This window comes from Crocuta crocuta, unplaced genomic scaffold (assembly GCF_008692635.1).
Source record: "Crocuta crocuta isolate KB4526 unplaced genomic scaffold, BGI_CrCroc_1.0 scaffold69, whole genome shotgun sequence".
NCBI lineage: Eukaryota > Metazoa > Chordata > Mammalia > Carnivora > Hyaenidae > Crocuta > Crocuta crocuta.
Window position 1 is genome coordinate 261499 of NW_027551576.1, and position 13659 is coordinate 275157.

Consider the following 13659-nt stretch of genomic DNA (forward strand, 5'->3'; position numbering starts at 1 on the left):
CTAGTTTCTGCCTACAAGGTGCTCTGAACTTCACAGGCAAGAAAAGACATGGAAAAATTAGGTTAAACAAACTGAGCTATTCATCAAAAAAGCAAACTGTACACAAAATAGTCCAGAAGGCAAGTGCTCTGCCACTGAGGCGATGGAAGAGGTCAGTATTGTCTCACATAACCAAAGAATAGTTAGGATCTAGATAAGGTCCAAAAAGGTAAAACAAGGGTCAGCAAACATTGTTAGTGAAGGACCAGGAATTAGAGAAGTGGGCTCTCGAGGCCAGATGGTCTCTGTCACAACTACTAAACTCTGTCATGGTGCATGAAAGCTTCATTAGCAGATAGCGGTGGCTACTTTCCAGTGAACTTTTATTTACAAAAACTGGTGTCAAGCCAAATTTGGCCAGCAGCTTGTAGTTTTTCCAATCTCCGGGTATATTCAAGGAATAATGGGGAGATCACCTTGGCTAGTGTAGAAAGATTTTTGAAAGGGAAAAATAAGAAATAAGATCAGACAGCTAGATTAGGGGTCAAGTTGTCTATGGCTATAAATGCCAGTCAGAACAGCTTGGAAGTGTTTACGAAGTGGTATAATAAGATAAAAGGAACTCTTTAAGATTGAAATGGAACTGATATGAAAGATGAGGGGGGAGAGGTGCCTGGGTGGCCCAATCGGTTAAGCATCAGACTTCGGCTCAGGTCGTGGTCTCATGATTCGTGGGTTTGAGCCCCGCGTCAGGTTCTGTGCTGACAGCTAGCTCAGAGCCTGAAACCTGCTTCAGATTCTGTATCTCCCTTTCTCTCTGACCCTCCCTTGCTCACGCTGTCTCTTTCTCTCTCTTTCAGAAATAAATAAAAACATTTAAAAAAATTTAAAAAAAAGACGAGGGGGGAAATTAAAAAAAAAGACGAGGGGGGAAATTAAAAGCTGAAAAATAGACAGCTACTGCCATAGTTAAAATATGAGCTAATTAAAACTGCTTCATTTTTCCAGCAATCAGCCTCAATCCCTATTCTATGAGAGTGAAAGAGTCCAAAAATATCTTGCAGAGCTGCCTACATCAATTTCTGAGACTGCTATAATGTGAAATCTGGTTTGCCCTTTCCCATTCCTTCCCCCACTCAAGATGCTGATTTATTCTTATGTCATGTGGGATGAAAAGATTTCCATTAAGAAAATACATACATGAAAATAATTTCCTACCTTTGACAGCCTGTTTCAAGGCTGACGTAGAGGGTGTCTCAGGAACATGAGCATCTAAGGAATGTGGAGCTGTCTTTTCTACAGAAGGCGTCTCTTTGGTCTTTGAAGAAGCGCTGCCCTCTTTTTGAGGGAGGAATTTACTTTCATTCTCTTTTATCAACAACTCTGATGCAGAACCACCAGTTTCTCTGATCAAGAAATTCTCCATTAATTTGCTTCCTTGCTTTGAATGTCTGAAGGCTACAGGAGTGTGTACTTTGGCAGCAAGGTTCTTTGAAGAGGAGGAAGCAGGGGATATGGGGGGTGACTCTAAGGCAAACTGTAGCAGATGATTCCTTGAAACAAAAAATACAACCGGGAACTGAGATGTCAAGTTATACATAATAAGTTAACGGACATAAGCTGTTTTCCCAATTAACACTTGCTTCTGTAAAATACAGAACTTATTCCATAATGGCAACCAAACCAGCATTTCTTCAAAGCAATAAACCCGATTTAAAAAGCAATTAATCTTTGGGGCACCTGGGTGGTTCAGTCAGTTAAGCATCTGACTCTTAGTTTTGGCTCAGGTCATGATCTCACGGTTCATCGGACTGAGCTCAGAGCTAGCATGGAGCCTGTCTGGGATTTGGGATTTTTCTCTCTCCCTTCCTCTTTGCTCCTCCCCCACTCGTGTGTGTGTGTGTGTGTGTGTGTGTGTGTGTGTGCGCTCACACAGACGCACAATAATTTTTTTTAAATGCAGTTAATCTTTTATAAAGGCAAATAGAGATACTTCAGAATCTGGCCTTGGAGAACACCTGGCATAAGACTTACTCTCTAACCATACATAACTTTAGAATCTGAACAAAACATATAAAACAAGTGTTTATAGCATGAACTGTAATCAACACAAGGCTGCAGCCAATGAAAAAGAGAAGAGAAACCTGAGGTGATCCAACATTCCTCCAAGAGATTCCCTAGAAGCATCTTCTGGGAGTTGGGCATTGAAATGGAGCAGAAACAGAAATTAGAGTTCTGGGCAAATATGGCTACAATTGGAGGGACAAGGTGGTAGACAGACGGTAGCCACAGAAGGAGAACCCCAGAAATCTGCGTAGAAATTCTGATCCATTCCTGATCATCTCCACAGCTGCAAAAGCCTAAGACAAAAGCACATGAGGATCTAGGAGGAAGCAGATGTTGAGAAGGTGAGATTCTCAAAGCTGCTGACAAGCTGTTAGGAGTTTGAGCCCGGCCAAATCGCAGGCATCTTGGTAAAGATCCTAGACATTCAGCCCAGCTCACAAAGGCCACACCTTTTAGGAAAAGTAAATAAAACTTTACTTTTAAAGTAAAGCAGACCAAACTCAGCTAAGAACTAAACAAGGCCCCGACAGAACAAAAGTGAAGAGGAGATTATTTAGCCACCAGAACAGAATCCAACATCTTTCAAAGGAAGATAATTCACAGTCTCAAAAACATTTCATCAACAATGTTCAAAACACATTTAATCAAAAGATAAAAGAATCAATGGAAGGAGATCCAGAGGTGGCCCAAAGAGTGGCATTATAAGGACTTCAAGGTAACTACAATGAATATATTAAAGAAAAAGATGAAAAAAGAGACAAATGAATAAAAAGATAGTGTAGTGTTAGAGAAAATAAAAATTCATCCCCAAAAGGATAAAACAAAGAAAATATAACCTAGGCATATATTAATCGAATTGTTAACAAATAAGAAAGAGAAAATCTTGTAAACAACCAGAAAAAAAAAAAAAAAGACATGTTACCTTAAAGTAGTTGCCTAACTTTGGCACTCAGGACACTTTCAATCAAATCATTTTTTTGTGTAAAGAACTGTTTGTGCATTGTAGGAATGTCAGCAGCATACCCCTCCCCCCGCCCAGACTGAGACAACCAAAACATATCCAGACATTACCAAATGTTCTCCTGGGGAAGAGGGAAAAAGGAAGGTAAAATCATTGCCAGTTGAGAGCCACTGCTCCAAGAAACAAGAAAAACATCACTGACTTCATAATAAAAACAATGAAAGTGAGAAGATAATATTCTGACATCATGACATCTTTAAAGTACAGAAAGAAAGCAAAACTACCAAGAATTCCATTTCCATTAAATATAGTGTTCTAGGGATGCCTGAGTGGCTTAGTCAGTTAAACACCCAACTCATGATTTCAGTTCAGGTCATGATCTCATGGTTCGTGAGTTCGAGCCCCACAGTGGCCTCTGCACGGACAGTGTGGAGCCTGCTTGGGATTCTCTCCCTCCCTCTTTCTCTGCCCCTCCCCTGCATTCGTGGGATCTCTCTCTCTCTCTCTCAAAATAAATAAATAAGCTTAAAAAAATAAAATAAAAATTGGTTAGAAAATGGAACAGATATCACCAAAGTTATAGTAAGAGTCACTGAGCCCATGAAAAGGTACACTAGTCATCAGAAAGTGCAAATTAAAACCACAATGAGTTACCACTTTACACCCAATAAAATGCTTCCAACTAAAAGGATTGACATTACCAAATACTAACCAGGATGTGAAGCAACTGAAATTCTCATGTGGCTGGTGGCGGTGGTCCAACCCAACTGGAAAACTGTTTGCCAATTTCTTATAAAGAAATAGCATATAAGCCAGCAATTCCAGAGACATGTACCCAAAAGAAATGAAAAGAGATGGCTGCAGAAAGACTGCACACAAATGTTCATAGCAGCTTTTACCATGCTAGCCACAAACTGGAAATAATCCGAATTCATCAACAGATGAATAAATGAGCAAATTTTATATATTCATACAATAGCTAGTACTCAGCAAAAAAGAATGAATATACCAACTTAATCAACAACAGACAAAAACAGAAACCGTATGTGAAGCAAAAGAAAAGAATAAATGTACGTGGTATGATTCCATGTACACAAAGTGCTTACAGAAACCTGAATGATGACTGTGTATGGGGTTGGGGAGAGACTGACTAGAGGCAGAATAGGGAGCCGCGGTGATGGAACCATTCTAGATCTTGACTATGATGGTGATTACACAGATGGATGCACTAACCAAAATTCAATGACCAAATTCAAACATACTATTTGTATTTTGCTATTTGTAAATTTTAGCACGGTTGACAGAACCAAGAAATAGTAAAAATAAAAACAATAATTTCAAAAATCTCACTGACAAACTAATCAGGAAGGCTACATTACAATGACCAGAAACATCAGGTGTTGGTGAGGATATGGAGCAAATGGAACCCTCATACTTGGCTGGTACAAGTGGACTAGATTTTAACAATTTAAAACTAGCTTTAATGATACCAATGAATAAATGAAAGCCTACTTTCTAATCTAGCAATTACACTTGTAGATATATGCCAAAAGAAATATATAACAAAGGACACGCACAAGAAAGTTCAAAGCAACAGTCTTCAGAATAGACAAAAATCAGAAACGATCCAAATATCTATCAATGAGAAAACAGGGGAAAAAATTACCCATATATCATCATGTGAAATCAAAAGACTCATAGAAAAATACCAAATATTTACCACAATGATGTGTTATTTAATTGAATTTCCCTTTCTCTACTGGCCTAAAGTCTGCTCTTTTAACACTCTATTAACTCTCACACCACCAAAGAGTTGGTTATTTCACTGAGCAGAAAATGGCTTAAAAGGAAAAAATAGGTAACTATTTTATTCTGCCTCATAGTTTTATAGAAATCCACCAAAAATTCTTACTTACTTATCTATTTACAAAATACCATGCTTCACATCATAATCAATTGCCATTCATATTCTGAATGCTTTGACCCTTTAAAATATGTCCTGAGACTAACAGGCATACCTAATATTTTAAATGCTAATATTAAATATGTTTTATTTTTTTAAGTGTTTATTTATTTTTGAGACAGAGAGAGGCAGAGTGTGGGCAGGGGAGGGGCAGAGAGAGAAAGGGAGACACAGAATCCAAAGCAGGCTCCAGGCTCTGAGCTGTCAGCACAGAGCCCAATGTGGGGTTTGGACTCACAAACCACGAGATCATGATCTGAGCTGAAGTCAGATGCTTAACCGACTGAACCACCCAGGCGCCAGCCACCTAAATATTTTTAAATTAATAATCAGGGTTGAGAGAGGATGAGTAGATACGCACAAGAATCACGACTGTCCATGAGCTGATAAATGTTTAAGTAGGGTGATGTGCACATTCATCATACTAATTTCTCTGGTTTTGTATGTGTGCAAACTTTTCCACAATAAAAAGTTTGAAAATAAATAAAAGCTACAGCAGGAAGAAGGCAAAAAGAAAAACTTAAGGATTACCACCTTTGAGGGGAAATAGAAATAACGTAGAAATAATAGAACCACAATCATTCTTTTTTCCTGCCAGGATCTAGATTTGGTACAAAGACGGTTCAAAGAAAAGTATTCGTCTCATTATGACAAAGTAAGACAAACACTATTCAACTCATGCATAAAACTCTCCCTGACGAACTATTTCCATGCTTCCACGGAGGCATGCCTTTTCAGCTAAGTGTCTACCCTAGAGCTAACCCTTTCTGTCTACCCTTTCTGCTTCTACTCACAATTCAGATGGATTTTATTCTATTAATTTACTCTCTACTTCAGTACAGGCATATCTCAGAAATACTGTGGACTCAGTTCCAGCCCAATGAAGTAAAGCAAATATCACAATAAAGCAAGTCCAGTTAACATTTTGGTTTCCCAGTGCTTTATAAAAGGTCTGTTTACACTATACTGTAGTCTAATAAGGGTGCAATAGCATCATATCTAAAAACCCTTCTACATTATTGAAAAATGGTTTATTACTAAACAATGCTAACCATCATCTGAGCTTTCAAGGAGTCATAACCTTCTTGCTGGTGGAGGGTGGTGTTGCTTCACTGTTGATGACTGATCAGGGTGGTGGCTGCTGAAGGCTAGGGTGGGTGTGGCAATTTCTTAAAAGAAGACACAGTGAAGTCTGACAGGTGGATTGATTCTTCCTTTCATGAACAATCTCTCTATAGCATTCAATGCTGTCTGACAGCACTTTACCCACAGTGGAACTTCTTTCAAAACTGGAGTCCATCCCCTTAAACCCTGCTGCCGCTTTATCAACTAAGTTTATATAATATTCTAAATCCTTTGTTGTCATTTCAACAATCTTCACAGCATCTCCACCAGGAGTAGTTTCCACCTCAAGAAACCACTTACTCTAGTTGTCGTGCTGTTTGCACCAGATCTGCAGTTACTTCCTCCACTGAAGTCTTGTATCCCTCAGAGTCATCCGTGAGGGTTGGGATCAACTTCTCCCAAACTTCTTTTCACATTGATTTTTTTTTTTTTTTCCTGTTCACATTGATATTTTGACCTCTTCCCATGAATCAGGAATGTCCTTAAATGGCATCTAGAATTCTGAATTCTTTCCAGGAGATTTCAATTGACTTTGCCCAGATCCATCAAAAGAATCACTATGTACAGCAGCTACACCCTTAAAAAATGTATTTCTTAAATAATAAGACTTGAAAGTTGAAAACACTCCTTGATCCGCGGGCTGCAGAATGGATGCTGTGTTAGCAGGCATGAAAACAGCATTAACCTTGGGGCACCTAGGTGGCTAGTGGGTTAGGCATCCGACTTTGGCTCAGGTCATGATCTCATGGTTTGTGAGTTTGAGCCTCGCATCGGGCTCTGTGCTGGCAGCTCAGAGCCTGGAGCCTGCTTCAGATTCTATGTCTCCCTCTCTCTCTGCCCTTCCCTTGCTCGCACACACTCTCTCTCTCTCTCAAAAATAAACATTAAAAAATTTTTTTTAAAAGAAAACAACATTAACCTCGTACATCTCCATCAGGGGGAGCTCTATGGATAACCAGGTGCACTATTAATGAGCAATAACATTTTCAAAGAATCTTTTTTTCTTGTGGGCTTAAAATATTCAGTAAACCATGCTGCAAACAGATATGCTATCATCCAGGCTTTGTGGTTCCATTTATAGAGCACAGGCAGAGTAGATGTAGCAGAATTCTTAAGGGTCTTGGGATAATCCACAGGTAAACGAGCACTGGCTTCAACCTCAGGTCACCAGCTGCATTAGCCCCTAACAAGAGAGGCAGCCTGTCCTTTGAAGCTTTGAAGCCAGACCCTCACTTCTCTCTAGTTATGAAAGTCTTAGAGGGCATCTTCCAATAGAAGGCTGTTTCGCTACACTGAAAATCTGTTGTTTAGTTCAGTCACCTTCATTAATGAGGTCAGCTAGACCTTCTGGAGAACTTGTTGCAGCTTCTACATCAGCACTTGCTGCTTCACCTCGCACTCATGTTATGGAGAAAGCTTCCTTCCTTAACCTCATGAACCAACCTCTGCCAGCTTCAGACTTTTCTTCTGCGGTTTCCTCACCTCCCTCCTCCCTCAGCCTTCACAGAATTGAAGAGAGTTAGGGCCTTGCTCTGGATCAGGCTTTGGTTTAGGGAATGCTGTGGCCAGTATGATCTTTTATCCAGACCACGAAAACCTTCTCCATATCAGTAATAAGGTTGTTTGTTTTTCATCATGTGTGTGTTCACTGAAGTAGCACTTCAAGAACTTGGCCATCTGGCGCAAGAGGCCTCGCTTTCAGCCTATCTTAGCTTTCAACATGGCTTCCTCACTAAGCCGAATCATTTCTTATTTGTGATGTAAAGTGGGACATGTGACTCTTCCTCTCCCTTGAACACTTAGAGGCCCTGCAGGGTTATTAACTGGCCTAGTTTAAATACTGTTGTGTCTCAGGGAATAGGGAGACACAAGGAGAGGGGGAGAGGCAGAGAAATGGCCTGTGGAAGGGTCAGTACACATATGTCATTTATCAATTAAGTTCGTGGTCATATAAGGCTGCAGTTTGCGACACCCCAAAACAATTACAATAATATCACCATAACAAATAGAATAATAATGAAAAAGTTCAAAATATTAAGAATTACCAAAATGTGACACAGAGACATGAAGTGAGCCAATGCTGTTGGGGAGATGGCACTGATAAGACCTGCTCAATGCAGGGTGGCCAAAAACCGTCGGTTTGTAAAAAAACAAAACGTGGGAAGTGCAGGAAAGCAAAATGCAGTGAGACGAGGCATGCCTACGTGCGGTGGCGGTACAGCTGTGCCACCGCGGTGACAAAATTATGCCCCAAGCCCAACTGAAATTCATTAACTTCTTTGCGTGCCCGCCACTTTCGGGGCACTTTTGGCAGTGGAAAGATAACAGAGAACCAAACTGGGTCGGTCCTCAGGAAGCTTACACTACAGTAAGGGAAGGACTATTAGATGCACACGACATATATGAACGTGCTATGGTGAAAAACGAAGGCAGGGAAGCCGTGCGTGAGGAGGGGGTGAGCTTGACACTCTTTACAGGACGGTCACAGTGAGCCTCGCGGAGAAGGGGACCTATGAAAAAACTGAGCCCGAGGAAAGTGAAGGACTAACCCAGTGGCCACCTGGGGAAACAGTGTTTCACCTAGAGCTAACAGTAAGCGCAAAGCCTCTAGCGTCAGAGTGTGATTGACATGTTAGAGGATCAGCAGGAGGCCGGTGTGCCTGGAACAGAATAACAAGGGGCAGGGAAGGGGGACACGACGTCGGCGAGCGAGCCGGGTCCGTCGGGGCCAGAGGACCGCCACTGGCAGGGCTCACGGCTTTTCCTCCAGATGAGACGGGACACCACCTCCCGACGACATTAAGTACGACAGACTTCTTGTTTTAAAGTAACAGTTAGGCTGCTGGCCTCAGAAGGACTACGGGGGCGGAGGCAGGCACAGGACACCGCCGGACGTGCTCACGGCAACACGGCCGACGCCGGCTGCCCACGACGGTACCGGCAGGGGGAGGAGAGGCTGTCGACGCGGGAGCATGTGAATGACCAGGCCAGGAGGCTTCACTGACAGAGTGACAGAGTCAGGGTGAAAAAGAAGGGTCGGGAAGGACACCAGGGTTTGCGGCCTGGGAGAATGAAGGGACGGAGCTGCCATTTACTGAGGGAAGAAAGGCTGTGGGGGCAGGAGATTTGGAGCAGGGGCTGGCGGGCAGCATAGAGAGTTGAGAGGCGCTTTTAAGGGGTTCAGGTAGAGATATGGGGTAAGCAGTGGGGTGGAGGAGCCTGAAGTTTTGGGGTGAGATCTACCTGAAGGCGTAAATTTGTAAGTCACAAATGGACATATGGGATTGAAAACCATGGGAGCATTGCCATTCACACCACTTAATCGGGGTTATGTAAAAATACTAATTCTAAAATGGATGCTCAGAGTTAAACTGAATTGGTAATTTTCCCTTTCATGTCCATCACTCCCATAAATTTAGTTTAAAGTGAGTTGGTATTATAGTACCGAATAGCACTTACCATAGATACTCAGATTTTTGGGGTGAATTATGGCCATTCAGAATAACTGTGACTCCATCAAGTACAGGACCATCTGGCCCATTTGTTAACTATATGATAACCTTATCTCTTCAAAATGTGGCCAAGAATCAAGAAGGAAAATAGGTCTCTGGGTAGACATGAAAGAGAAATTCAGAGTGGTCCCGAAACCCACGTGATCAAGCCCATGGACTTCATTAACTAGCAAAAGTCCCCGCAAATGCTGTTTTGATCCAAAACTTGCAACAGCAGTCTAGTACCGTTTGGTGACACAGGCAGAGGCCCACCAAAGCACAAATTCTTATCGGCACCTTAGGGTATCTATATATAATGCAGGGGAAGATGATACAAACACAGGTAAAATATAAATGATAATAATGACAGGAATCTTTTTTAGGTTCCTTTGCTCCAGGTATTATGCTGGGTAGAACACTTCATTTCCAATCCTTATAACGATCCCTGAAAGTATCAACAATATTATTCCTACTTTTCAGATGTGGAACAGAGGCCAAAGAGGTTTAATATTTTGATCACAGTCACATCATGGCTAGAAGGGCCAGGATGAGAACCCAGTTCTGCCTGAATCCAAAGCTAGTATGCTTTAAACTATACCATACGAAAATTATATTCTACATACTCCCTTAATATGCTAAGGGAATGATTATAATTATCATCTAAAATGTCTGAATTCTTAAACATGGAGTAAGTACCTGGAGAAAATTGGGACCTTGATGGGGACAGGATAAACCAAAGCAGTAAATGATGCTTAATTCTCTCAATTTGTAAAAATGATACAGATGTAGACTGGTTGCTACACAAAAATACGGAAACAGTATTTTCTTAGGTCAAAAATGATGTTCCACTTAGACAAAAATATTCTGATTAAATTTTGTTCCACACAACACTTTCTTAAGAACATTATTTTATGCAGATCAAAACCACACTGAGATACCACCTCATGCCAGTCAGAGTGGCTAAAACAAACAAATCAGGNAGAAATAAATATGGGGCGCCTGGGTGGCTTAGTTGGTTAAGCGTCTGACTTTCGCTTAGGTCATGATCTCGCAGTTCGTGGGTTCGAGCCCCGCATCGGGCTCTGTGCTGACTGCCAGCTCAGAGCCTGGAGCCTGTTTCAGATTCTGTGTCTCCCTCTCTCTCTGACCCTGCCCTGCTCATGCTGTCTCTCTCTCTCTCTCTCTCCTAGAAATAAATAAAAAATATTATAAAAAAAAAAAGAAAGAAATAAAACATTAAAAAATTAAAAAAAAAAGATGTGGTTTATCTATACAATGGAATACTACATGGCAACAAGAAAGAATGAAACCTGGCCATTTGATGGAACTTGAGGGTGTTATGCTGAGCAAAATAAGTCAGGCAGAGAAAGACAAATACCATTATGTTTTCACTTACAGGTGGCTTAGGAGGAACTTAACGGAGGACCATGGGGGAGAAGAAAGGGAAAAATAGTGGGGGAGAGGGAGGGAGGCAAACCATGAGAGACTCTTGAATACTGAGAACAAACTGAGGGCTGATGGAGGTAGGGGAGAGGGGAAAGGGATTGATGGGCATGGAGGAGGGCACTTGTTGCGATGAGCACTCGGTGTTATATGGAAACCAACTTGACTTGACAATAAACTATTTAAGAAAAAAAAGCTTACAGCCAAAAAAAAAAAAAAGAACATTATTATTATTTTTTTTTTTTACAAATAGTTTATTGCAGAACATTATTTTAAATAAAACTGAGTCAAGAAAATTCCTCTTGTTCTTTCAAAGTAAATGGCTAGAGTTAGAAGAAAATGTAAGATGTGAATGTCAATCTTTTGTCTAAAGAAACAAAATTGACAAACAAATATCTTACATTAGTCAGAAGATTAAACTTCTTCCCTCTTCAATCTTAAACCATATATAAAACAAGTAGTGAGAGTGATTAGCTTGAATTTCATCTCTACTACTTTTGCAAATGAAGTATACGTTAGATATGACAAATGTCCAAGGAATGTTCACCCTAAGGCAATTCCAAGGCAAACAGGGAGAAACAAATGATAAAATCCATCCCAAATCCACAAAGAATGCTTCTCACCACACTCACTATAATGAATAAGTAAACAGCCTATTCCTTTTGGAAGTAAGTGGGAAATGGGAGAGTTCAATCATTCCAAGGCCTCCGTTTAAGTTACCGAAAGGTCTATGAACCCAAAGATATCAGTAGCTTCTCTTCAACAAACAGAAACTTGCTTTGTGACACTCCCTTTCCCCTAGCAGCAAAATTATTATGCTTTCAGTACCAACTAGGAAAAAAATAAGCCTCAAGATACAATTTTATGGTCTCAGGGAAAATCAAACAGCTAATAAATTCCTTTCTTAAGATGTGGCTCCACCCCTTCTCACGGACTTCAAAAGCTAACTGGTGAAAGACTTTAAAATAAAAAAAGTAACACACTGTAATTATGAGAATCAGAGAATCTCAGTTTCTTAACCTAGGAAATATCACCTTTTTATGACTTTTTTACGGAAATGACTAATCAAGCCAATTTCTAGAAAGTCATATTAGGCGAGTTCAGAGTATTAAATCTGATAATTTTCAGGACACAACTCAATGAAATAAATGTGCAATTCTACTGGAAGAAATCTCTTTACATTTTTAGAATAGATATAATGTACTATAAGACCTGTCCCAAGAGCTAAGAAGTCATACACTTAAGGAGATGAGCACCTAACTATTAACTAAACACAGTGTGTTCGTAATGAAAATTCCTGACTGACTTGCATGACTAAAACTAAAAATTGTATTTCAAGATACTGTTGGTAAAATACGCCTTTTAATATCCCTCTAGGTGACCAAACTCACTTTCACCATCATGCATCTGACAACTAAGAAGTAAAGTTACATTTCTGCGCTGTATAAAGTACCAGCAATTACCTGTTTCACAGTGCACACCATCTCATACATGCTGAGTAAGTCAGATTAAGAATTAATGGGTTAATATATAACAGACATAGAAACAATTATAGATACGCATGTATACACTGGTTAGTACACACATATGTATACATGCAAATACCCAGCTCTGTCCACTGACAGGGCTTAGAAGCAGTGACATCTCAGGAACAATGACCATACCTAGCTCTAGACCCTGATTCTAAATACCCAATAAAAAGAACCAGGGCTCCTTAGAAAAGTAGACGATTCTAGGGGTAGGACAGGAAAAATAAAATACTTTTGGGTATCTTTGTAGTCCTCAAAAAGTAAGTACTCAAGGGGCTCCTGGGTGGCTTAGTCGGTTAAGCGCCCGGCTTTCGCTTAGGTCATGATCTCGCGGTTCGTGGGTTCGAGCCCCGCGTCGGGCTCTGTGCTGACTGCCAGCTCAGAGCCTGGAGCCTGTTTCAGTCTGTGACTCCCTCTCTCTCTGACCCTCCCCTGCTCACGCTGTCTCTCTCTCTCTCCTAGAAATAAATAAAACATTAAAAAAAAAAAGTAAGTACTCAAATCTGCATTTTAACTCCTGTTTTTCATGGCAGGAGACTTTCTGTTAAGTAAAGGAAGAAAAATTATTACCATTAGATTGTCCACGGGTGATTAATGACTGTTGTCACTTTCCTTCTTTTACTTCAAAATCTGCAACCCTGCATTCCCTAATCCCCAAAAGTGCACAGAGTGAAGAGGGGACTCATATCAAAGGCCAGAGCAGTTAGGGGTTAGTCACAAAATTAAATCATACCGTGCAAAATTCAAGCTTTTTACCAGTTCATCTAATATGCGGTTATTTTTCAGATCCGGCTCTGTGACTGTCTAGAAAGGAAAAACAGCAGATGGAAAAAGGTCACAAACAATAAATAACTTGTCATAATCTTGTTTTGAAAATCCATGGTCCATTCTCCTGAGATAGCCCATCCCACTAAGTCTTCCAGGAAAGCCTCAAAATAAAGTTCATTTATCTCATGCTAATAGGGAATTTTAAAACAGTGAATCAGCATCTGCTGACTGGAAGTCTGATAAAAGATCTCCACAGCCCCTGGTAAAATCGTATGTGCTCTGTACTGACTAAGATAAAACCTAATATGAGCAAGAATCCTTATTCAAAATGCC

General features: G+C 40.5%; 1 protein-coding gene across 1 annotated transcript in view; it reads right to left on the reverse strand.

Moving 5' to 3' along the window:
• Positions 1 to 13659, reverse strand: part of RAD18 (RAD18 E3 ubiquitin protein ligase) — a 104133-nt gene that overhangs the window by 68954 nt on the left and 21520 nt on the right. The window contains exons 4-5 of the mRNA XM_077751482.1: positions 13292 to 13362; positions 1198 to 1532 (exon numbers count right to left, since the gene is read on the reverse strand). Of these exons, the coding sequence (XP_077607608.1) occupies positions 1198 to 1532; positions 13292 to 13362 (406 nt within the window). The remainder of the gene's footprint in view (positions 1 to 1197; positions 1533 to 13291; positions 13363 to 13659) is intronic.